Raw genomic sequence first — 24262 nt, forward strand, 5'->3', positions numbered from 1 at the left:
TACATTTCTCACAATTTGCCTTACATTCCGGGATTGTCAATGTAACTATTAAGGTGTTTTGTTAGCTATATTGGAAAATTCAGATTTGAGTGGGGCTTTTGTTTTCTAAGAGTTGACACTTAATTTTAAGTGCTTGTGCCACTTTGGAATAATGGGATGCTTTGTGGGGTGGAAGCTTGGCTGGAGACTGCAGCTCTGAGGAGGCACATTGAGAGAGCAAGCCTTTAGGACCCCTGATTGCTCAGACATGCATGAAAGAATCAAACACTCCAGGTACGTTTCTGATGAGGGGATAACATGGCATGATATGAAGCTGGTCGATTTTACATAATCCTTCCCCTCCAAGTTCTGATAAACGATTAATCCACATCCATGATATACAAAGTTTACAAGAAAAATCAGCTACTCCTCAAGTACAACCATTTAACATTAGCAAACCTTTAAAAGTAAATAAGCGTCTGATTGCCTAAAATGCTGCACTGCTCCTTGTGCATGCAAATTCTCTTGTGATTTAGTTTAATGTATATTTTAATTGGCTACAACTAACGCCACTGGAGGACAACTTCAGACTTGCTGACTCAAACTGTTCTTGATGCGAGCAATTTGAAATACGTAATGGATCTTCCTTGATGAGAAAGCCTCAAGGTAAAAATGAGTTGGATGTACTCATCATGCTTGCATTTATGTAATATCCATAATTTGAACATTTCTATTTCAACTGACTGGAAATTAAGTTTCTCCCCCCCCTTTTTTAAATTATGTAATAAAATAAGCTATTTGCATGACAATATTTACAAATCTGTTTTTGAGGTCTATGTGAGACATTTGGCTTAACAGCTACAGTAGCCTTTTATAATGGGGTGGGGGGAATTTGTTTGCAAAGCTAAAGTCCAGTTGTAACATTTAGGGGCTTTTTTTCTCTCACTCCGTTAAGCAATCTGGACACTTTTTTCACCCAGCAGGGGGCAATGTTGCAGCACGTTTCATTTGTCTTCAACGAACTTTGGAGCTGAAAATGGAGCTCATGTACCTCAGAGTACGAATCCTCCACTCTGATGTAAAGTTAAAGTGCAACTAAAATGAAAACAGACAACTGGAGTGGTTCTTTTTTTACATGATTTCATCTGCACAAAGTGTGCCAAACATGATCTGCTAATAATGGCTGCTCACGTCCTTCATCAGCCAGACAGGCAGCCATCTGGTGAGACCAGCCTGGTCTGTGCCGGCTACTGGTGCTTCTCCTTAATGAGCCACCCTCTTGGCTAGCTTTGCTGAAGTTAACAAGCCTCGCTGTCAGCCGTGATCTCTTGCACTGACGAGTTCCCTTTCTGCCCCCTAACAAGCCTGTTTGGGCGGTAACTGCTCGTCTCCTGTGAACGCTGGCCCGGCTCCCACATTTGTTGTACCACTTTTAGAGGCGAGGCCCACGCATGCTGGTCTTGACGTATCCAGTTGCAGAATTCCACTTTCAAAAGTTGTTTATCTTTTCACCCACCGCCTCCACAGTTATATAGTTTGGGGATATTTTCTTTCCTTATTTGTGTGTTGCCAGTATTTTTGACAACTACTTCGCTGTTTGGGTAAATTGCTGTGCTTCAGTGATGGATGATGGGGAAACTGACTTGCTGCAGTCCTTGTGCATGTGTTTTGGATTGCCCTCAGCTCTCCATAGGACAAAGTTTGTATTTTCGCCATTAGGTAGTAAATAGGTTTTATGTTGCAAAGTTCTTCTGCCTCTCAGCATCCCAAATAACACTTTTGTTCGAGGCGCTGTTTTCTGGCTCAATGTGTAACCCAAAGCACATACTAAAAAATGAAATATGGAGTGTTGTTCACCCAAGTCTAGAAACTGACCTGGAGATAATTTTCTGAAAGGCATTGTTGAAAGAAATCGCCAATAATTGCAACTTGTGTGCCACAAGCCAGAGGCCACAGACGTGTGGAGGTTGAATGTATTTTCTATTTTTTGGAGTTTGTGGTGAGAAAAGTAATGCTGCACACCACCCTGAACACTCCATTTCTGGAGTAAAAGGAAAAACGGCTGCAAAGATACAGAGTAATCCTGGAAAAAATGTTAGAACCTGCAAAAGACTTGGCTGGGTCAGAGTCACCATGCAGAAAGACGGCAACTCTAAATACAGCCAGAGTTGAGATGCTTTTAGATCAAAGGGTCTTGGAACAGCTCAGCCCGTCTAGACCTAAATTCATCTGAATCCCAATAAAATATATCCAAGTTTCTAGTTGTATCAAATTGCTAAACTATGAAAATGATTCCCATGAAAAAGTATGTTACAAGAATTTAAGCTTGCTATGCTCTTATCTCACGCTCTATTAATGTCTTTGACAAACAACTATTTCTAATGTAGTCAAATAAGTATAGGAAAAAAATGGTTGACTTTAAAATAATTCCTTTTTTTGAGAAGTTTTTTTTTTAACCTAAACTTAAATCTGAACTAGTTGAAGAATCTCAAGACTCCAAAGATGGCGATAATATCCACTCTCAATGCCTTCTTAAGTTTATCAGGTTATTCACCAGAATCCTTGATTTTCCTCATCTTTCTGTGAAAACACCTACAACCATGAAATGCACTGGGTCCATTTATCATAAAACCTTTTCACAAAAAGCCCTAAGCGATGGATTTCTGCTGTTTTCCATTATCCCCTCACAACCTTTGTGGTATTTTAACAACTTGCACAGTAACGGTAAAACAAGTAGAAATGAATCCAAAGGGAATTAGCCTGAATCACAATGACATTTACATTATCAGAGCTGCAACCTGTGAACACTAGTTCCTTTTTTTTTTTGCATACCTTTTTAATGAAGTCACATACACATAAAGCTGCTAACCCAAAGGTATTCCACACCAAACTGCATCTTTCAGTCACAATGCTCCCTCAGCTTTGAATTCTGCTCATCTTTTTATGAAAGCTTCCACAGCTGTGGATTGTAGATCAGCGATTAATCCATAATTCACAGTCCATGAAGGCAGCACAACACCTTATGTGTTTATGAATACTAAATAGACATCCATGGTGAATTTAGGAGAGTGCAATAAAAACAGATGGTTGTGATAAAAACGTACAAAAAAACCCCCCAACAAAAAACGAAAGCCCCGATTTATTTTAATCAAGGTTATTTGCATTTTGAGAGCATTTTCTGTGCTCTTAAAACTTTCACTAAAAAAGACAATTTAAGCTCTCTTCTGGTGGTATCTGACAGAGGAAGTGAGGTGCTGTTTGGTTACACAAATTATAAAGTTTAAGGCAAGTGCTTAAATGCTAATTTCTGTTGAAAGTAGCATAGCTACACCATGAATGAAATCAGGATGATTTTGCTGATATTTCTGTTTTAATATGTCAGAGCAATTATTTTACTCTACTATACTTTCCAATAAATTGCTTTGACACATTGAAGTAACATTGCTACCAAAAACATTGACCTTGCCAGGGATGTTGGCCTGCTATCACTTTGAACAAAACTGCATGTTGTAATCACTGCGCCCATCTGTTCTTTTGGTCAAATGTTCATTTTTTTTTTCTACCGTTTTTCAGGAACGCCATTTGTCTGACAATAATATTAAAGAACTTTCAAAAGTCAGCATTCCAATCAGTAACCAGTTATTTTAATTTTATGCAAAATTTTGATCAACATTTGTATTTTACTGTTCTTATAGTTCCCTACTCTTGTTGACTTGTCAACAGATGTTTCCCCAATGCACATTAAAATGCCATTGTTCGTCATGTCATGTAGATTTCTACTGAGGGAAAAATATGCATATCCTTTCCAGTCTCTTTTACGAACGTTACTTAAAAAAATCGGTCATTTTCTGACATTTGCTGACCAACTGGACTGGAACTTTTTTGAGCCGTGTTGGAAGCCTAAAATTAAAAAATGAATTATTAAAATAATGGGAGACAACATGAAATACCCAGTGGTAACAGTGTCTGCAAGAAAGTAAAAGTCAAAGAAGGTAAATTATTCATCAGTTTCTCACATATAGGTCTAGAGTGGGGAAGGAAAAGACGGAAGAAAGAAACCTACTAAATGTTGATTTATATAAAGCCGAGGTTCTAGGTGACCATGTTTTCAGTCATGATTTTTTACTGGTACTTTTTCCATCAAGATGGTTTACCGTTTCGTGTCCTGTAAAAATAAAGTAAAGGATGTTTTAAAGCTGCTAAAACCATATTGTAGAAACTACTTTTCCCTCCGGCAGCATATGAACCGACTTTGGCTCGCCATGGTCACATTAAACAACATTATTTGTGGTACTGAACAAACAACTTTTAGAATACTCCAATAATTTTCTTCCTGAGGGCAAGTTGTGGCTGACTGCTGTGTGCGCACTGTCGGTCAGGAGATCATATACGCTTAATATGTCTATGGAGACATTTTATTCATTGATTCTATGGCTTTTGTCCATCCATTTTAAGCTAATAGGTCAACAAACCATTGCCTGAAGCTACAGGTACATCTTAAAAACAGTCATTTTGAGATGCAAGAAGCCAAAATAAACTTCTTGGAATTTCTGTAATGAGAAATTTTACACAAATAACATGCAACACTGAGCCAGCAGACTGGCATTAAGAATGATTATTTTTGTGCAAAGAAGAGTAAATTAAGTTCTTTTGATGTCAAGAAAGGGAAAAGAATGATGCAACAAAGTGTTTTTTGTGAGTTTTACCATTATTACTAAGGGAAAGTCTTTGTTGTCCAGTGAAGATTAAATGTGCAGCTCTTGTATGATCTTTCTAGAGAAGGATTTCCATACAGATGACTTTGTGTATAGAGGTATATGGGGTGAAGGGTTGAGTAGCAATCAAAGTCATCCATAAGAAAAAAAAAACAGCTATTGGCTGAAAATGGTGAGCAAAGAGTGGACAAGTTTTGCAAGTCAGCACACGACATGCATGTCAAAAGTCTGTCATAACTTGAAATGTCACTTTCCTCTCATAGGCTCTCAATTGACGTTAGCAAAGACCAATTGCTTCTGGAAGTCATGGATAGACATTAAATCACGTGCCGACAGAGAGAGTCCGTTTACTGAGTTATTACATATGGAGGGAACACAATTACATTCCCGATGCGCAGCGCTGCTGATTTATGAATGAGTCCGTCGCACTGAGGGTCTTGGAAAGGTGATCTGCTGCAGAGGCAGCCACAGGTAATTTATTCTTATTCCCAAGTTTGCCATTTACTTTCCCCCTCCTCGTCAAGCACTTGTGCTGACGAGATTTATTCAAACATTTGTGGCATGGCACTGCGCGCTTAACTGTGACTTGTGATCCAGGCCGCAGCGAAGCCTCGACCCCGGGGTCATGGACATAAAGCTACTGATCAGTACCTGTAATGGTTGCGAAGCTCATTTTCGTAAAGGATTTCATTAATTAAGAGCGGAACCTGCTCCTTGCTTCCGACGGACGCATTTTGCTGAAACTACTGCTCGGGCGGTATTAAAGAGGCTCAATAATGTGAATTCAGCTGCAGCAGAGAGCCAGCTGGGCCATCATCATCATCTGCTGAAATAGGCACCAAATTCTAAGACATTTTATCCCCTCGCAATAATCCATCTTAGAATTGGAGAATAACACTGGTTCCATTTCAATTTTCAGAGCTGTAGCATATCTCTAACCCCAAATCATTTAGCGGTGCATGAGGTGTGTAATTAGATTTTTTTTTTTTTATCTACTTGTTTATCTTGAACAGCGTCAAATTTAGATTAACAGCTGTCCTTGCTAACAAGGATGCCCCTAATAGGGAGGCCTGGGTGTGACAGCAGAATGCACAAGGTGACAGGATTTTGAAGGGTAGTTTATTTAGGATGAGTTATATCCTCTTGCAGGTGACAGATGACGGACAGTAAACGGTGTAATGCACTATGTGCATTGAGGCGCAGAGACCAGCTAACAGAATCTAATTGCTCTCGGATGTCCAACAGCATATAATGTAATGACACAACTGAGATAAGATCCACTGTAGGACAGGGAAAATTAATTAAATGGACCAAGTCAAGAGCAGTCCGTCCAGGTGTAGTCATTTAGGGATTTATACTGTTGTAGAGCAGTTAGGTATTACTTATCATCCACAGACAGTTTTGGTTAAATAAAATAAAATGTCTACAAACACTAATTATCATCATGACTTCATTATAGCTTTGGGCTTTTAAAGATTTAACTGTTCATTTTCAGAGTTGAATTATGATTCAACATGCAAACTCATTTTTTTTTTAAACTGAATATATTGGGTTTTCTCTAAGACACAAAAGGTTAAAAACAGCCATGAAAACATATTAGGAGTATCAATGACACCAATAAGGGTTCGAGCATGGCGAGTCCGTCCCGTTGGACGTAGCTGGAGCCACGGTGGATGGTACTTACCAGCGTGGCAACGGAGGTGCGGAGGTCAGTCATGGTCTTCCTGGTAACCGGGTGATTGTATTGGAGGTCGAGGAGATGTGGTGTTGGTCTGAGCCGTGCTCACGTTTATGACGAAGCCGGGAGAGTCTGGTTCAGATGCCAGCCTGGCCTCCTTCACTTCACCGGTGGTTAAATTGGTGAGCTCTCCAAAAGGCAAGGCAACCTGTGCCGGACGGCCACAGTATGCTGGAGGGCTGGCTCATCGGCTGGTGCTGATTCTCCATGCTCCTCTTCTCGGATGGTGCATGCCAAAGTGGACTCTCCTGCGGCGAATCACCGCAGCCGGAAGCAGGTAGAGGCGAGGAGTCCCGACTGGAAGCTGGAGGGGCCGGACGTTCTCTCTTCCTCCGCCCCAAGCATCTAAGCAGGAGAGTCCGTCCTCCTCCAGGTTGACGGTGGGGACCAGAGGCGGCTCTAAATCGGTGGCCCGGAGCTCGGCCACAAGCTGCAGGGTCCTTCTCCTCTGCAGTCGCCTCAAGTACCCGTCTGCCTCTTCGCCCAGGCTGCAGGGGGTCTCTTTCAGGTGCCTGTCCACCTTGGGGCCCGAGTAAATGCACTGGCGAACGGGGCAAAGCATGGCCCCTGACGCCATGTTTTGCGACGCGTGCGTCGTTTACAGGAACGATTGTAGCAGACTGGGCAACGGTTCTCCAACTTTGTCCGTGTCATCTCCCAGCTTTGTGGCAGAAAACAACTGGATGGAAAGGTGGAAGCGTGTGCCTGCCAGGTTGCAGCAGGTGCCGCAAATCGGCCCCAATTAACCGTTTCTTCTTCTTCTGGAAATTTATTGGCGGTTGGCAAGAAACGTTAGGTGAGCATTACCGCCACCAACTGGTAAGGAGCGGGGACCACATGACAAAAAACCAAACAAAAAATCCCCCAACTATATCTTATTAAACAACTTACACATTTTCAAAAAAATCAAATATAGCTTGATATCCTCTGCTTCTCTGAATCAGATCATTCCTACAACTCAAAACATGATCCACTGTCTCATCTTCCCCACAGTCACATTTCCCTGTCTGATGATTCCCTATCAAAAATAGTGATCTATTCAATACAGTGTGACCGATTCCAAGTCCAATTATCCGTTTCCCCCGTTCGACAGTTCATAAAGGCCTGCCCTACAAGGGGGTTGGCTGTGCTAACTTTAATTCACCTTCTCTTCCTGAGATAAAAAGAGATTAAACCAAAATATGTAAAATTTTAATTAAAGAACTGCATATTTAGAAATATTCCCTGAATATGTGCTTAGGTTGCAAACTCCTCCAAGCAGTCCTAGATTTGCCTATTTGCAAGATGATTTGTTGCAAAGCAGACAAAATACATGCAAAAGCAGATTCATTATTTCTCATGCCCATTTTATTTATTGATTTATTCTCATCTAACGGCCAATCATAACAGAATGAGCAGCATCAGTTTTCTGCCTCTGGTATCTGTGCAATCTGACAGTCTCTTTCCCTTGGACTCTCCTCTATAGAAACATATTGATTGTTCAGGCTGGTGAAGTATTAAATACTTAGGAGACATGGACTAGTTCTTTGTGTTTGTCTGTTTTCAGTCCAGCTCTCCATCGTTAAAACTGTGATATATGTAATGGTAAAGCTACCATCACTGGAAATTTCATATTTTATAGTTTGGATTATCGTTTATTGTTTTTATTACAAACCTCGGCCAAATCCTTTTTGCAACTCATGAAAAACATTAGTAAAATCTTAAATAAATAAAAAAAAGGAAAATGTGGTCACACAATACGAGGTGGTAAAGAAACACCAGGACAGTGGATGTATTTGGGGGAAAAAACAACAACAACAACAACAACAAAAAAAAAAGCTTTTTGCCAGTAGAAGCTGTTTGCACAGAGAAGTGCAATTATTTCCACCGGACAGCCTGGGCTACAGGCAGCCCGGTTTTTCAGCCATGATTTTACAGCGAAGCGCCGGGTGAACTTTGATCTCGATTGTGCTTACCTCCACAGCACACTTCTGGAGCGATTCAGTGCTGACAGGAGGCCAAAGAGAGGCATACAATGGTGGAAAAAGTATTGTAGCACATCTTAGAGTATAGTTAACTGACCGTAGGTTTTTTTTTGAACAGCAGTAGTTACAGAATGTGATAAAACAAGTTTGGTTTTTCTTGACAATCAATCGGCTCACTGTATCCACTGTATCTGATGATTTACACGCAGAGATTTACATGCACTCACACATAAATGTCTTATTCATTTGGAACAGGGGTCCCCAAACTTTTTCCTGCGAGGGCCACATGACTGTTCCCTTTTCTGGTCGGGGGCCGGTCTTAGTTTTTCGAGAAAGAAACCTTAGAAAAGTTTTGTTGAGGGGGGGGGGCATTGGATTACTGCCGACGACATATACGCGTTTGTAGATAGATTTTTACCCAGAATGCAAATGGAAAAAAACCGTGAACGAAACGGTGACTGGTACTGACTAGTATATATTCCATTGAGGGAAACTAAGTTTCATATCTGCTCAAGAGCCCCCCTGGTGGTTGAAGAAAAATCCACATATATATGAAAATAAACACTGAATGCTCTCTGGTGTTGTTCAGGGGGCCGGACCAAATGAGGAGGCAGGCTGGATCCAGTATTGTTCAAGGGGCCAGACCAAATGAGGAGGCGGGCTGGATCCAGCCCGTGGGCCGTAGCTTGGGGACCCCTGATTTGGAGTTTCATTGGAACTGTTCCACATAGATGTTGAAATTTAAAAACAACAAAAAAAAAAGCCTTGATGAACAAATCTGAATTATTGTAAAGTTTTGTGTTAAAAAAAAACTACATGTAGAGGCCAGGAATCCTGATCAACCAGTGAATAGAGCTTCTAGAGCTACTTATCTTATCTCAGGTGATCTCCATTCAACTTAGTGTGAGTTTAGTAATGGCTGGATGTCTGCTGAATATTTATGAAATCACTTATTTTATGTTTAGCTTTCTAAATTATTTGATAGAAATCAGTTTTCTAGGGGGTTTTGTCTGCAATTCTTTTTGTCAAAAAGCCCAAGTTTGTTATGATTGGTTTACAAAAGCAATAAAAAAAAGTTAAAGCATCCAAGTGGGGGAATATGCTTCACCTTCTATACACACTCAGAAATGTTTGGATTAATATGTCTTAGCAAGTTGCAAAAAAGTAACACTGTTCCCATTAGTAAACCTTTGGCACAATTACAGCTTGATATTAAATCGCTCTCATTAAAAAAAAAAAAAAAATAGTAGAAAATGTTTTATCCAACAATTAGCTGAGTAAATTCGGGCTGAGGATGCACCTGTGTGATACTTGTTGCTGCCAGGAAACTGAATGATCTTTGATTTTGTGTGCTGGTCTGGTTCTGATTGCTTTATTTTTTATTTTTATTTTTTATTTTTGCAAAATTGATTATCTTGTGAACTTTTGTAATTACCTCTACCTTATAACATCAAGCACTTAAATCAGCACTATTTTAAATGCACATATTTGTTATTCATTGCCTGGAATCAGCAGCAGAAGGATTCACTGATGAAGCCTTTATGCTGGATTAAGTGTATCAGACCCATGGAAAAGATGCAGGCACACAACACACTCAGATTTGAAAAAAATAAATAAATTCAGGAAGTGGCCAGGTTTTCCAGCTGCAGAGTAGAAAACAGGATGCATCTGTCAGGCTGTCAGATGAAAGGATTCGGGTTTCTTCTACCCGACGATGATGAGAAAAATGAGACAAGCAGCAGCTGAAAAGGGTGCGGGTTTATAATATCCTCAGAGTTAGGAAGAGTTTAGGTCTGCTCAGGAGTTGCAGCTACGCGACGACAGCTTCCAGGTATACTTCACACCGAGTCGGAAGAAACTTGACAGGCGCATGGCGTTTTGGGAAGAGTTGCAGTGAGACTCATGAAAAATAAAAAACTAACTTCAGGCAGCAGAAGCTCATAGCGCCTGGATCAGTATGATTATGTATGCACACCCTCACTGTATGCCTCAGAATGTTTGGATTCCTCTCTAAGTTTGGATGCTCACCATCTGATCACAGAAAGCTGCAATGCCCCACCTGAATGCTCTATGAGAGCATGTACTGACTTGGAAAAGTGTTCTTAACTCCTTAACTTTTTCCACGTTTTACAATACAAAGTAATGCATAACAGTGCAATGCAACCAGTTGCCTTATGAAGTCCTTGTAATGAGTAAATAGAGTTGACATCTGGGTAATTTAATCTCACTATTAGAGTGAAGGGAGAGCATCTGAGAAGCAGCTCGGACGGCATGTTTAACTCTGGGAGAGCTGGACTGAACAGATACAAGTCATGCACTCCACAAATCTGGCCTTTGTGGAAGAGAGACGAGAAAAAAACTGTTTAAAAAAAAATCCATGGAAAGTTCAGGTTCATGTTTCCCAGGGACAAAGCAAACGTGTCCAAATGTTCTCAGGTCAAATGAGACCAAAATGAACCTTTATGACTTTGTGTGCAAAAAGCAATCTGACTGGGCTTGAAGTCTTTTCAGAGAGTAAATAGTAATTAATAAATAAACTTTCAGGCTTTAGACATGTAAATATTCAGCAGATATACTTAAAAATTGCGAATTTAATTGTAAAAAAAAAAAAGACAAAAAAACAAAAAACATTAGTTCAGGTGGCTGAGATATATATATTAAAAAAAAAAAAAAAACATTTTTTTGCATCCTTTCTGTCTCACATCACAGATATATACTGTATATACTGCTTTTGTGTTGGTGTATCATATAACACCCCAATCAAGACTACTGTAACACAGGTTTGTGTTGAGACAAAATGTGGAAAAGTTTGCAAAGCACTCTAATGAAAACTAGAAGAAAATTAGCATTTAGAACAAGTTTTTTTTTCCAAGGGACTGCCTGTTTTTTTCCCCCCTCAATTGCATGTTTTTCCTCTGACCCGTGTTGTTAATAGAGGCGGCTCCTTCAGCACCTGACAGCTTCTCTTTGAGCTGAGATCAACAATTAACTTTTGTTTCTCTTGTTTCTGATGGCTGCAAAGTGGTTTCCCTCGTGTGACTTGACCTCTCTGCCTCCTTCTAGGATGTTATTACAAAACTCTGTGAAAATCTGGAGGCAACTCATTCCCTGGGGAACAAAGGAAGAAAAAAAAAAAGTTAGATTTGGTACGGAGACAGAGCAGAGAAGATTACTGTTAACAGAATAACAAAGCAACTGGGAAGGTGATAATGAGAACTGGGACAAAAAAAGGGGGACAAAGTGAGGAAAGGTTCATGCATTTTTATCTAATTTTAAACATGAATTTGTTGTTGCCTCCGTTCTGAAAACATTAAGCCTCAGGCAGAGAGAAATAACCCTGTAGGACAAACCAGGAGAATGCTGCTACATCTAAATATTTATGCACCACGATGTGGAGGGGGGGGGTGTGCAAAGCAGATGAGCGATCAATTATAGGTTGCATTGCTGTTGGTGAAGTTGTTACTTAGAAAAAAACAATTAATTATAATAGACAATCAGATAGAGAGGAAGAAACAGTTCTGTTATTATTAATATCATTTTATTTATATTTTTATTAAAACATTATTGGTCTCCAACATGTAAAGAATGTACATACTATAATAATAATAATAATAATAATAATAATAATAATAATAATAATAATAATAATAATAATAATAATAATAAACTGAAAAACTTCTTCAGTTTCTTTTTCTACATTGTTAAATTTTATTTTGTCTCTTCTTTCTCTGAGTTCTGCTCTGTCAGCCTTCAAAACTTGAAATACTTTTTATTTATTTTTTGTTGAGGAATGTACAGTACAGAAAACAAACAAAAAAAGAGAGTAATCTTTACCGCTGCCATTTTGTTCTCTTTTTGACATCAACATATTTCATTTCGTCTGCAGATAATGACACCCAGCAACAGCTTTCCACTTGAAGTTCCAGCGCGTTTCCGTCAGATGTGCCAGCACTTTAACGCTTGCTCTGCTAAATACGTTTGGTGTTACACCGCCGAGTGCTGCTGTTCTCATCAGACGTGTGATTGTAAAGCACCTAAATGGCAGCCTTTACATAGCTCTGTTTTTTTTTTTTGTTTTTTTTTTTCCTGCTGAAGAAAACACAGAAAGCCGCTGACCTTGCGCGTGCACGCTGCAGAGAGCGCATCATGACAGATTTTTTTTGTCACTCTCTGCTCTCCCTCTCCATCTCTGCTTCACACTGAGTGCTTTGTCCTTTGCTGGAATATAAAGGAAATGCCACAGATGCACTGTCAAAAAAGTGACATAAAAGAAAAAAATAAAAAAATACAAGCTACTCACTGAAAGGGAACCAACTGTCCGTTTTACAGAACAAAATGCCACAGGGCTGCACAGTTTGGAGATGTCTTCTTAGTAAAGTTAGAACTTTTAAAATATGTTAGACAGTTAAAAACACAACAGCACAATTTAAAAATGTTCTGATTTAGTCTGCGCGCTTCACTTAAGAGTCAAGTGTAGGTTCACAGAATTTTCTGACAGGCAGGTGTTGCTAAAAATCTCTTTTCTTGATTCACTGCGGTTGAGAAGAGCTTGACAAGGAGCAGAACTTCATCCTGTCATGCAGCTGATTTCTCCATCCCCCTGCTCTCCTTCTCTGCTGAAGCTCTCAGTCTGTTTCAAAGGGGACGAAATCTGGCACTGGCGGTCATGTGTCTATAACATCCTGCGCCGGTGAAGGTTCGTGCGGCAGACTCGTGGCGTTAGGCAGCGTTTGCGTGTGGGCGACGGAGTTCTGCTGCAGCTCCAGAGCCATGGCGTTCTGTGGGTGGGGAAACTCCTTCACCTGTTTGCGGTACTCCAAGAAGGTGGAGGCCTTGGTGGCGATGGCCACCACGTTCTTGCCGACGAAGATGGTGGAGACGCGGCTGTCCTGGAACAGCACCATGTTGACGCCACGTATGAGGATGGTGACGACATTTATGGTGACCAGGCTGAGGACCGGGTACAGCATCATCTTCTGAGGCGACATGTGCTCGCCCTGCATGCTGATCTCGCTGAGGGACACGCAGGGCAGGATGAGCAGCAGGATGTAGCAGTAGAAGAACATCAGGCCTTCCGCCCAGATGGGCAGACCTGTCCGCTGGGGCTCCCACAGGTTGGCTTGAATGTCCAGCAGGTCCAGCAGGTCCAGAGCAACCCAGAACAACCGGCTTCTCATGTCCTCCTTCTTGCGGAAAGTTCTCACATATTCCATGCTATCCAGAGCCACGAGAACCAAGTACAAACCCGGCACGCACACAGATAATAGCAACGTCAAAGCTTTCCGTGCCACTGTCTCCAGACTCTTCCTGTCAGCCTTGCAATTCTGGAAGACAAAGTAGAGTTTAATCTCCAGGACAAAGATGTAGAGAAACCATAGGATCATGGCGTATCCTCGTCGGGCCGTGCGCACCTCGGCGCCGACCCACACCGCCACGTAGCGTAGCACAATGAGGAAACAAACGTCCCCGACCAGCACTATGATGCACACGCCGATCTTCCTGGGACCCTGGTTTTGCTCCACCAGGTAGGCGTCCATGAAGGCCATGCTCGTCATGATGACAATGGTGGTCAGGCACACGTGGCGTTTATCTGGGGGCGGCAAAACCATGGTGAGGGCACCAACTGGCTCTCACCCTCAAGCTACAGCTTTCAAAAGTAAAAAAAGGAAATAAAGTAGAAGTTGATGTGCACTGTGGAGACTCCAAACCTCACAGGCTGGAGGATAAAAGGTATTTAAGGTGCTTTGACTGAAGCAAACAGTCAAAATAAAGCAGGGCTGAGGATAAAATACCACTTTAAGTGAGTGCCACGGTGGAACATAAAGGACGGTTATTGCGGTTTGGAAGTGGGGCTTTCTGTGGAGATATGCTGGCTGCTGAATCCTCTCAGGCCAAGTGAAAACAGGAGCCTCCTCTTGTCAGTCAGCGCACTTCCATTGATCCGGCCCGGCCTCCCAGCAGCAGCTACACCGACGGGCTCCACACCCAACTCACCATGACTGATTGTAATCCGCACACAGTCAAATGAGGGACGCTCTCAGAGCTGTCTCGCTCTAATTGACTTGTGATGGGATGTCGGGACACGGTGCCGCAGTGTTGGAACGTTTATGGAGGCGTTTCTTTTTGGATGAAACCGTGTAGGAAAAAGTGGATATGTGGGCACGGCAGCTCTGCATGTATGAGAAATCCCTCTTCGGATCCCCCTGCAGACGGCGGTGCAGTGTGTGTATCTCCTCGTGCTTCTGCAGTGTGTAAGGAGGGAAATGGAGGAGAGAAGGGAGAGGAGGCTGCAGTGGCCAGAAGCCCCCAGCCGCCATAAATCAAGGAGACAGCAGGTCAACGGCCCGTGAGGCCTTGCGTCTGATGCTGGCTTCCCCGGGGGGAGGCTCTTGCTCTGGGCTGAAGATCCATCCTGCCTCCTTCCTCGTGCCACGTGCCTGCCTCTCCACAGCCTACAGGAGGGAGAAATGAGGAAGGGAAAGGGGGGGAGGAGGGAGAAAGAAACCTGTCAGCACTACTGGGCCATATAACACAGTTTCATTGCCAACGGCCCATATATGAGAAGCAAAGTAATGTGTCAGCTCGGCTCAAACGTGGCCTGTTTCACTATTGATGGGACAGAACATATTGCTCACGTAACACTGCTTCAGGATGTCATTACCACTCTATTGTCTGTGATGTGTCATGTGACATCTGGATGCATGGCTTAATAGGCTCCCATGGCAATGCCAATATATTCACTCTAATGCGTTGCCGTTTAATTCCGGCTCTTAAATTAATAGAGGACTTATTAGAAGAACTTACAGGAACCCAATTTTCAAGTCTCATACAGCAGCTAACTACTCAGAACACGTATTTCCCTTTTTCAATATTACTTGGCAGAAAAATGGGTTTCAATGTTGGCCATGTGTTCATTTCCTGATAATATTTTTAGTTAGTCTTGGGCAGCTTCCAATCTGAATATAGGAGACCATAATTGCAGTATGTTCAGTCACTGCCACGTTTATTGGTACTCATGGCAAAAATTAATTTGTGTTTTATTGCAGTACCGTGTTCTCACACTGAAAAGGGGTGAAAAGTAAAACTTTTTATGGCTATTAAGATCTCATGCTAATGAGTAGTTGTTTTTAACACAATCTTATTAAATCTAGAAAGTATTTTCCTGTGGTAAATGGAGATTTGTGAACTTTGATGCCTTCATTCTGCTGGTAAAAAAAAAAAAGACATTCAATGCTAAATAACAAAAATATGGGTTTAAAACTATTATTGAAAGAGCATTAAATCAAATGTGGGCTTCCTGTCGCACAATAAAAAAAAAATCAGTTTTAATACAAAATATCAAGTTGCATTGTTAATCATAGACATAAGGAATGCCATGTAGATTTAAATCCATGTAGAAATTGTAGAAAAGATTTGAGATGACTCAAAGGGCATCTCAAATTTTTTTGTCTCTAACAAAAAAAGAAAAAAAAGAAAGAAAAAAAAACAGCCAACACATGCCAGGTGCTGAATGCCCAGCAGGAACCCACCTTGGGCATTGGCCTCATCCATAAATAAAACGGCATGTGCAAACATTAGCATGAACACAGATTGGGGCTGAGTAACAGGAATGTTAACTGTATTAAAAGAGCAGAAACATCTCCTTCTGTTCAAATGTGCTTTACTTTAGCAGAAACCAGAACTTGTCGTTCTGCTCTGTTCTGCCGACTCCTGCTGTCGCCGGATCCCTCCGGCTAAACACTTATGAATCACATTAACGTTTATGTCAGCCTAGATACCATTTAAATCAAGATATAAATGTAACACTCTGAAAAGCCCGGGCAGTAATCCTACAAACTCTGGTTAAATAAAGTCACTTTGAAAACTTCTTTAATGTAGAAATCCAAAAGTATTCTTCCACTCCAGAAAAAGAGCAATTAGGGTAATTTAGTTAATGTAGTGACCCAGATAGAAACATAATTTAATATGCAATATTCTCTTTAACTTAGTGCCTGGCAATCCAATTGGTTTCCTTCAGCCTATTCTAGTGTTTCTCGTTGTACTGTAAGAATAATGAAGCTCTAAAAACTTAATAAGCCTGTACCAGAGCCGAGAACATTGTGAGGCTTAAGTTTCAGCAGCTAATCACTGCAATAATAGTGACCTCATTTTGATTATAGCAAAACCTGAAATAAACACAAATGCTGCGTTCACCATAGCACGTCTGTTTTGTCATATTTGCTCCTGGGATGCAAATATAACAAAAGTTCAGGAAGTGATGATAACCATCCCACACTGAGACGATGGGATTCCAAGTATCTGGGTAGCAACACCCTACAAATCATAAGGCATTAAACATGATTTAAACATTAAACAGGAACACAAGTCCAACATAATTAAACCCATTTCAGAGTACTCACTGTCTTTTAAGTTGGGAAATTTTATTTTACATGGGTAATATAACTCTTCACTTCACTCTTAGCCCATTGGTGGGCTATTGAATTTTTAATTTGTTATGCTTCCATGGCAGTTAAAAAAAAAAGAAAAAAGAAACATATACATATTTTTTGCGAATGTTACCGATACGTAACTCATAACTAAAAGTTAGAAAACCCTTTTTGTGTAAATATCTTGTTACAACATGGACACCTGTTGGCTTATACTCAGGGGCGCTCAGTAGTGAGGATATACATATGTGTGTATATATATACATATATGTAAGACTTTTTGAGTAAAGCCCTTTCAGTTTGGCACATGTGTGTACTGAATGAACACAGTGTTGTTTTAAACATGTCCTCGTGCAGAATATTAATATGTGGAACTAAGTCTGCAGAAATGCTGCGGCTGCAGTTGAGAAGTTTACCAACCCCCACCTCTCGGCTTCAGCCACAACTACTTAAATAAAACCCACTGACAGCAGACAATCCCAGCTTCCCATCTGACACTTTCAGCCTAAATCAGTAGCTACAACTGTCAGTATAACATCAGCTCCTGCTGTCGTGGCGCCACCTGACTGCACTGATGGTCTTCCTCCAGGGTTCAATTAAAACTCTACAAACTCTTTACTCACCAATGGATATATATGTTTTTTTTTATTATTTATTGTGATTAATTGCCTTATTCATCAGAATAAAGATAACTCAACATCTCTGCATGTTTATTGTTGTGGCATCTGTGAATATGGAAAGGAGTCCTTTGTCTCCCCTCTGCAGCTTGCTGACAAACACATAAAAAAACAGGTCATGGCAGCACAGTGAGGCATCCACTGAGACTGTTGCATAGAAAGAATGGAAAAATAAAGACAACACAAAAGTTTCAGTCGACTACATTAGCACATAGCCAACAATATGTAAACAAATACAACTTTTCTTCCATTGGCCTGAAAATGAAACCCCATCCTACAAGACACAAGAACAAGTGATGCATTTTATACACACCACACACACACACGCACACACACACACACACCCACACACACACACACACCCCTACACTCCTCAGACAGATAAACATAGCAGATTTGCTACATGCCAGAAAAACATGTTGTTTTTGAACAAATCTGCAGAATGTTATAATTATCTCCTCCTTATTAGTTTCCTCTGCCTCCTGATCCCTCACAGCTGCACCATATCAGTAATCACACACCTATTTTCTATCCAATAATCACTCTTGCTAGTATATATGTTCCCTGGTTTACTTTTTCTGCTTCATACTCTTTCTGTTTTGGGATTTTCTGATGCACTTCCCTCCCATACACACACATATGTACATACCTTTGTCTTCTTTTACCCTTGAAATTGTGTTTTTAAGTCTTATATTTAGATCTCCTTAATCTGCACTTAATTCCCTGTGTAACATCATTCTACAAGATGTTATCCAGCTTATTCATAAAGAACACTACATTAGAAAGTTTCTTTTTCCCCCCTGAAAAGTGTAACAATGAAATAAAAAAAAAACCCCAAAAAACCCCCACAAGCCTGAATTGTTAGCCCCTCAAGTACAAAACCCTCCTGAGTTTCTGAACATTTTAGAACAATTGCTAACCTTTTAGCAGCATTGATTAACTTCATTGTGGCTTTAGTTTAGGTCAAATGCAATAAGCGGAAGCGTGTGCTGTAAATTGCTCCGCCGCTATGTCTATGTCTGGTATTTGGAGACTTCTACTTCTTTCCCATCACGGCGAACCGAGCTCGCCGTGCGAGTGTTTTAAGTATGTGATGAATAAACATGAGTTTGTTTTCAGACCTGCAGCGTGAAATCACTGAAGGAAAATTGGCCTCTTTGAATATGATTTTTGAGAGGTTATCTTTCATCAGGCAACCCCATCATTTAAAAAGCCCACTGTGTACACTAATAGATCCAGAGAAAATGCATCTTTTGTAGTGCCTTGTGACAATTTTGATTGGTGCCCTTGAGTGCAGAGCAGGAAAATAACTGGGTATCTGAAAAGCATCTTGATTTATGGTCAGGCAGAGCAGGCCCAGCATATGAGTACAGCGCCAGAATTAGCCTAAGTTGTAATCCAAGTGCGGATTTGATTGTTTAAAGCCTATTACATGGAGCGGCGCTTAAGTATGAGATTAAATTCACAAGATGGTGATTAATTGACTGATTAGCAGAATGCTGTGGATCATTAGCATGCAATAAAGAGGACAACACCCACTTATGAGAAACGTCATATCTGCACCAAAACGCCATTCGTTATCAGAAAAGACTTTGGGATTCTTTCCCAAATGAACAGATTAGAGCCCGAGCTCTAATACGAAACTGGTAAATTGAGTGGCTTGAAAAGTCTGGGGAATTATGACTGGAGCATGCAAAACATGGATCCCAGTGTGCCAATGGCGTAATTCGGTTTGAGCGATGAAACTGGAAGCAAGAGATTAGATCAGAGATTAGATGATTATTAATATTTTCAGTCTTTGTCTTTATGAAATGACAGCAGGCATTAACAGCATCTTTTAGTGCTCTCTGTGCTGCATGTATAATACATAGCTCAAGGCAGAAGATCAGTCATGGATGTTAACAGAATTAGAAGGAAATTTAGGGAGAAATGTCCACAGATATGAGATTGGACAGATGTGACAACCCTCATTTCATATCTTTGCTTGAATTCCTTTTCCTTGTAGGAGCAAAGGGCCTTTGAGGCTAGCACTCTGTGTAAAGCACTCCTCACAGACTTCAATTACAGCGTATTAATTATGGTGAACTATAAATAGTGAGAGTGGAGGACTGTGAACTGGTAGGACAACATTCCCTCACAGGGGGAAGCTATTATACTGTCTGTGGTCCAGGTTATTATCTCTCTGGCCAGAGTTTCTTTGTCAGAGGGTTATCTAACAATCTGTGTCTGTAAATGTCCACAAGGCTCCACATGGATCACAGCAAGAACACACGTTTAGCAGCAAACACCATTACAGCAAATGCTGTTTTTGGTCTGTGATTTTCAGTGCTACTCCCTTCCGCTTTTCAGCATTTCGTTTGGGTAAAACCACAAGTTTGAATGTGTTTTGCTAGCTTTTCATGTGACCGAGCAACATGACGTTTTGTTTGATTGTGAAGTGGAAGCGACTGAAAATCTGAACAGTGTGGTGTGCATTTGTGGAAAAAAAAAGTTCCAGGCTTATCTTGAGATTCTAAGCTGTATTTCTCTAATTAATGACCTTCTTCCCTAGACTGTCACAATATGTCAAGTCTTGATGGGTTTTCAGTTGCGATATACTCTTTCCGTCTTCAAATGAGTTTCAACAGGGGATGTTGAAAGTCTGAAATTTTTTTAAGAACCTAATCCTCCTTAAACTCATCCTATCTGGTGGGTTTTTTGGTTTTTATTCTAGTTATTTACTCATGTTATCTAACAAGTCACAGAATAGCTGGATTTATGTTTGTTATGCATGTTTTTTATGATGCATGGAGACATCTGCAAGGCCCCAGAAAGTAATATCAAATATCAGTTTGAGTAAAAGAACAAGACATTCACAACATCTGGAAGTGTAGTAGTTTTGGAGGATTTGTAGACTGCAAATCAAATTAAGGCCTAAAATGTTATCTGAATTGTGCTTTTTTTTTCCCCAAGTTGTTCTTTTGAAGATCATGAATGAACAATTTTCCTTTATTCATCTTGTTTACTTAATTAACTGTGTGCTGCTAGATTGATGTTTGTGTTTTGTGAGACAAAGAGTCAGCAGATCGGTAAGCCTTTCATCTTACTGAGGCTTTGCTTTAATGTGAATATGTTCTGACACTTTGTACACCTTGTGAGGCTTGTGAGATTGTGCTTGTTTACAGCAGAAAAAAATCATTTCATTCCGCAGCGGTGGACTATGTGCTTTATTTATTTTTTTTTACCTGTAGGCTTCAAAGGAGAAGGAGATGTTTACGCTTTCGAGTTGCCGTATTGTTATATAATAAACGAGCAGCATTATAGCCACAATTCTGCTTTTTTTTTGTACCGCATTCTTTCAAAATCGAAAGGATGATCTAATGTTTATTTCAATGGCAGCAACACGGCAATGGGATGGCGCAGGTCCCCAGAGTGGGCCGTTTTGTACAATATTTATGTCAGGTTGTCTTCATTAGGCCCAGAATGGGGACCATATGTTGTCTTGGCCGCCGGCCATCTTCGTCATCCCGGCAGGTGTTCTTCACCGTCCTTTGTGTTACTGTACAGTCAGTGCTTGGCTGACTTTGGCAGAGGCGGCAGATTGCTTTAAGCTTCCCCAGTGCACAGGCTACAGCTCAGCTAGGCAAATGCTCTGAACATATAAACTTAACCCATGTACACTTGATTTTGTGAGTGTGTGTGCAAGATTGTGGAACTTTTAGAGAGGAATGCAATTTGCAAGAAATGCTCTCTTTCAACTTTTCACAAACTGATAATGTTCTGCCACCATATGTTGATATACAAAGCACTGACAAACTAATCACTGAATATTATAAAATTCTCTGATAGATTATAAAATCTGCTGGGACTAATAAACCACCTGGTTGCAATCAAAATGCTTAATTTCCCATTTATAAATGTTAGTTGCTCCTACAACATCCCCCAGGTGCTGAGTAAATTTTCTAAACATCTTTAAACCACTGGAATACTATATTTAATAGATCACAAACTTTGCTTCAAATCAGGTTTTCTTTGTTGTTAGGCTTAAAGCCTTCAGGGCGTCAAACGCTTTCAGGCTATTCATCATTCTTAACAATTTTTAGCACTGAGGGTAAAGATCTGAAAAAAACAACAACCTTTAAATACATTTATTTCATAGTGATGTGCTGAACTCCATCAAGCAGTTCTGAAAACAAGCTTTCCACATTTTCCTGTCACACTAATACAGAGGTAGAGCTTTGCATTTCAATAGCATATGCAATTTAATCTCAAGCAAAGTCAGGCTGCCATAGTATTGGTGATAGCTGCAATATACATCTCAGATACTAAAACTCCAAAAAAAGAAGAAAATGTATGCAAATGTTGGGGCACATAGTGTGATTTAACTTTTTGGTAGAGGCTCTGTCAACACTGATGAAGGCTCACCTCAGCATTTTAAATGCTTGGAATGGCTGCCTATTTTCTAGTTAATTTAGCTAATTACTACATCATCAACTCTTGGGTGCAACCATAGACTGTGCATACAGCATTTACTTTCATCCCAAGATGGTTTGGTGTTAGTCAAGTACTAAGAAGGAATAGAAAAACAAATGGTGTTAAGAACACACAATGTTTCTCAGTAGGGGCGTCATTTCTTCACATTTAGACACATGTCAAACAAGATTTAGACGTGTTAGTCCACATATGGCAAGAAATGAAAGTGTGTGACAGCAGACATCATCCTCACTGAGAAAAATACATTTAGGTCCTCAAACAGCCTTGTATCTCACAGTCATATGTGATGCCCACTGGTGTGTGCCCACAAAAAAGAAAAGAAATGGAGCATGTGTGTCTTTAAATGTTTATGTGGTTATGATGAGAAGCTATTTTAATTTCTCTTAACAAGGGTTCATGATGATAGATGTAGTAACAGTGTTTCACCAGCAAGTGGCGCATGGAGGCTCTGAATTGCTCTGGCGTTTCTCATAAGTTACGCGGACTACGTCTCATTTACATGCTGCTTTTCAGGTGAGAATAACACTAAATTTTATTTAAAAAACACCTTTTTATCATTTGGGAATGTTCGGTAAATGTTTAGGGAAATGTGTCAACTTGTTAAAGATGCAGGAAGACTTTTGTTGTGTTGAGCCTGCAGTGGCTAAAGGAAGTAGCCAACATGTCGTGATGCTAGTTGGCTAGCATATTGTTGCTATGGGCCCATAAGATATGTCAGTGTGTGATTAAACATGCATTTAAAGTGCAGTGAGCCAAAGCAATATGTTACCCGATGAAATTGTGACAAAAAAATATGGTGAATAGATTATTTCTGGTTTAAGAAAAGCTAATATTGATGTTTCTTTGTATGTTGGAATATGTTTACAGAGATCATGTATGCAGTAAATTACTGAACTACCAATTGGGCTGTACAGACAGCTAGATGAGATGGTTTGTTCAATAAATAAGCTGAGAGAAATTGGAGTAACACAAAATGTGTCTCCCGTGTGCTCATTTACATGCTGTTTTTCAGCTTTATCTGCTGCTGACAGGTCTGGAACCGTGATACCCATTACACATAGCTGTCTTAAATTTATCAATATTGCTCTGCTGTTCTCCCTCTGCACACGGGGGTTCTCTCTGGGCACTTTGGCTCCCATGCACAGCCAGAAAACTTGACTTTTAGGTTAATTGATCTCTAAATTGCCATTTGGAGTGTATGTGAGTGTGCATGATTGTATGTCTCAGTGCCCTGTGATGGACGGGCAGGCTGTACGTGGAGTTACCTGCTTCCCCCAATGTTGATGCTGGAAGCAGGCACCAGAACACCGTGTCCCAGCAAGGATAAACTGGTAAGATGGAGTGATGGAGGGATGCTCGGCTGGTGTAGACATATAGAGAGGAGTAGCTATTTGACTAGTGAAGAACATCATAGCATGTTTTATTTCAATTATATGTCCTCTTGTATGCCCCGTTTTGAAGAGTGGCTCAGAGAATCTGTCTTCTTTGTCATGTCACATTTATGCTGAAACTGCACATGAAATTATGGCTCATTAATTAAAAATTTCCAGAAAATCTGAGCAAATTAGGAAATAAAAGTTAACATGTCATAGGAATTGTTAGGGATGTCAATATGATTTTTTTTAAACAATTATTTCTTTACATGGGTTTCATTCCTCTCGTGATAGAATCACTCAGATTAAAGATTTAATTGTTTTAAAATTTATACTCTGTGATGATACTGCTGCGATCACGTATACACTTATTTGAAGGCCTTTTATACAGTTTTACTAAAGAGGCTGTTAAGCTTCTCAGCGCTTATGCTGACTGCACATATGCCTTCAGAGGACAAGTATTTGAAACCCAGAGCTAATTTTTTTCACCTATTATGGCTGAGTGTTGTAGATCATCTCCCCACATTGTTTGTGTGTAATAGGCATTTAAAGAGCAGTGTGTGTTGATCATATTCTTATAAAATCAAACCGAGTGCAGCTGACAAGGGATGGATAGAAAGCTGCAACGCAGTTGAGTCTCCTATAATAGTCATTGTACAGGATGATGCTGAAAGCAGCACAAAAGTGCTTTCCTGCAACTTGGCCACTATGAGCAGAGACAAGGGGCTTTTCAGCATGACAGACGTGTCTTTTTTTTCCCCCTGCCAACTCTCTAACGGCCATAATGTGCGCTGCATCAATCAAAGTGTATTCTTTATTCACAAAGCTGGGGAGAGGATCAAAGACGCCATGCCACGGCAAGTCATCATCAAAGTGAGGAGCAGCCTCATGGCATCCCACCCTGTATTTGGTTAAAA

At 40.4% G+C, this 24262-nt stretch overlaps 1 protein-coding gene and 1 long non-coding RNA gene across 2 annotated transcripts in view; one reads left to right on the forward strand and one right to left on the reverse strand.

The window, feature by feature from the left end:
• Positions 1-12112: 12112 nt before the first annotated feature.
• tmem121ab (transmembrane protein 121Ab) overlaps positions 12113-24262 on the reverse strand; it is a 56633-nt gene continuing 44483 nt past the window's right edge. The window contains exon 2 of the mRNA XM_007545397.2: positions 12113-14848. Coding sequence (XP_007545459.1) covers positions 13061-14005 — 945 coding nt within the window. The 5' untranslated portion in view covers positions 14006-14848 and the 3' untranslated portion in view covers positions 12113-13060. The remainder of the gene's footprint in view (positions 14849-24262) is intronic.
• The window catches only part of LOC103133596 (uncharacterized), a 167137-nt gene continuing 165226 nt past the window's right edge, over positions 22352-24262 (forward strand). The window contains exons 1-2 of the long non-coding RNA XR_475766.2: positions 22352-22485; positions 23200-23303. This is a non-coding gene — a long non-coding RNA (uncharacterized LOC103133596). The remainder of the gene's footprint in view (positions 22486-23199; positions 23304-24262) is intronic.

Source organism: Poecilia formosa, unplaced genomic scaffold, assembly GCF_000485575.1.
Source record: "Poecilia formosa unplaced genomic scaffold, Poecilia_formosa-5.1.2 Scaffold1, whole genome shotgun sequence".
In the NCBI taxonomy this organism is placed as follows: Eukaryota; Metazoa; Chordata; class Actinopteri; order Cyprinodontiformes; family Poeciliidae; genus Poecilia; species Poecilia formosa.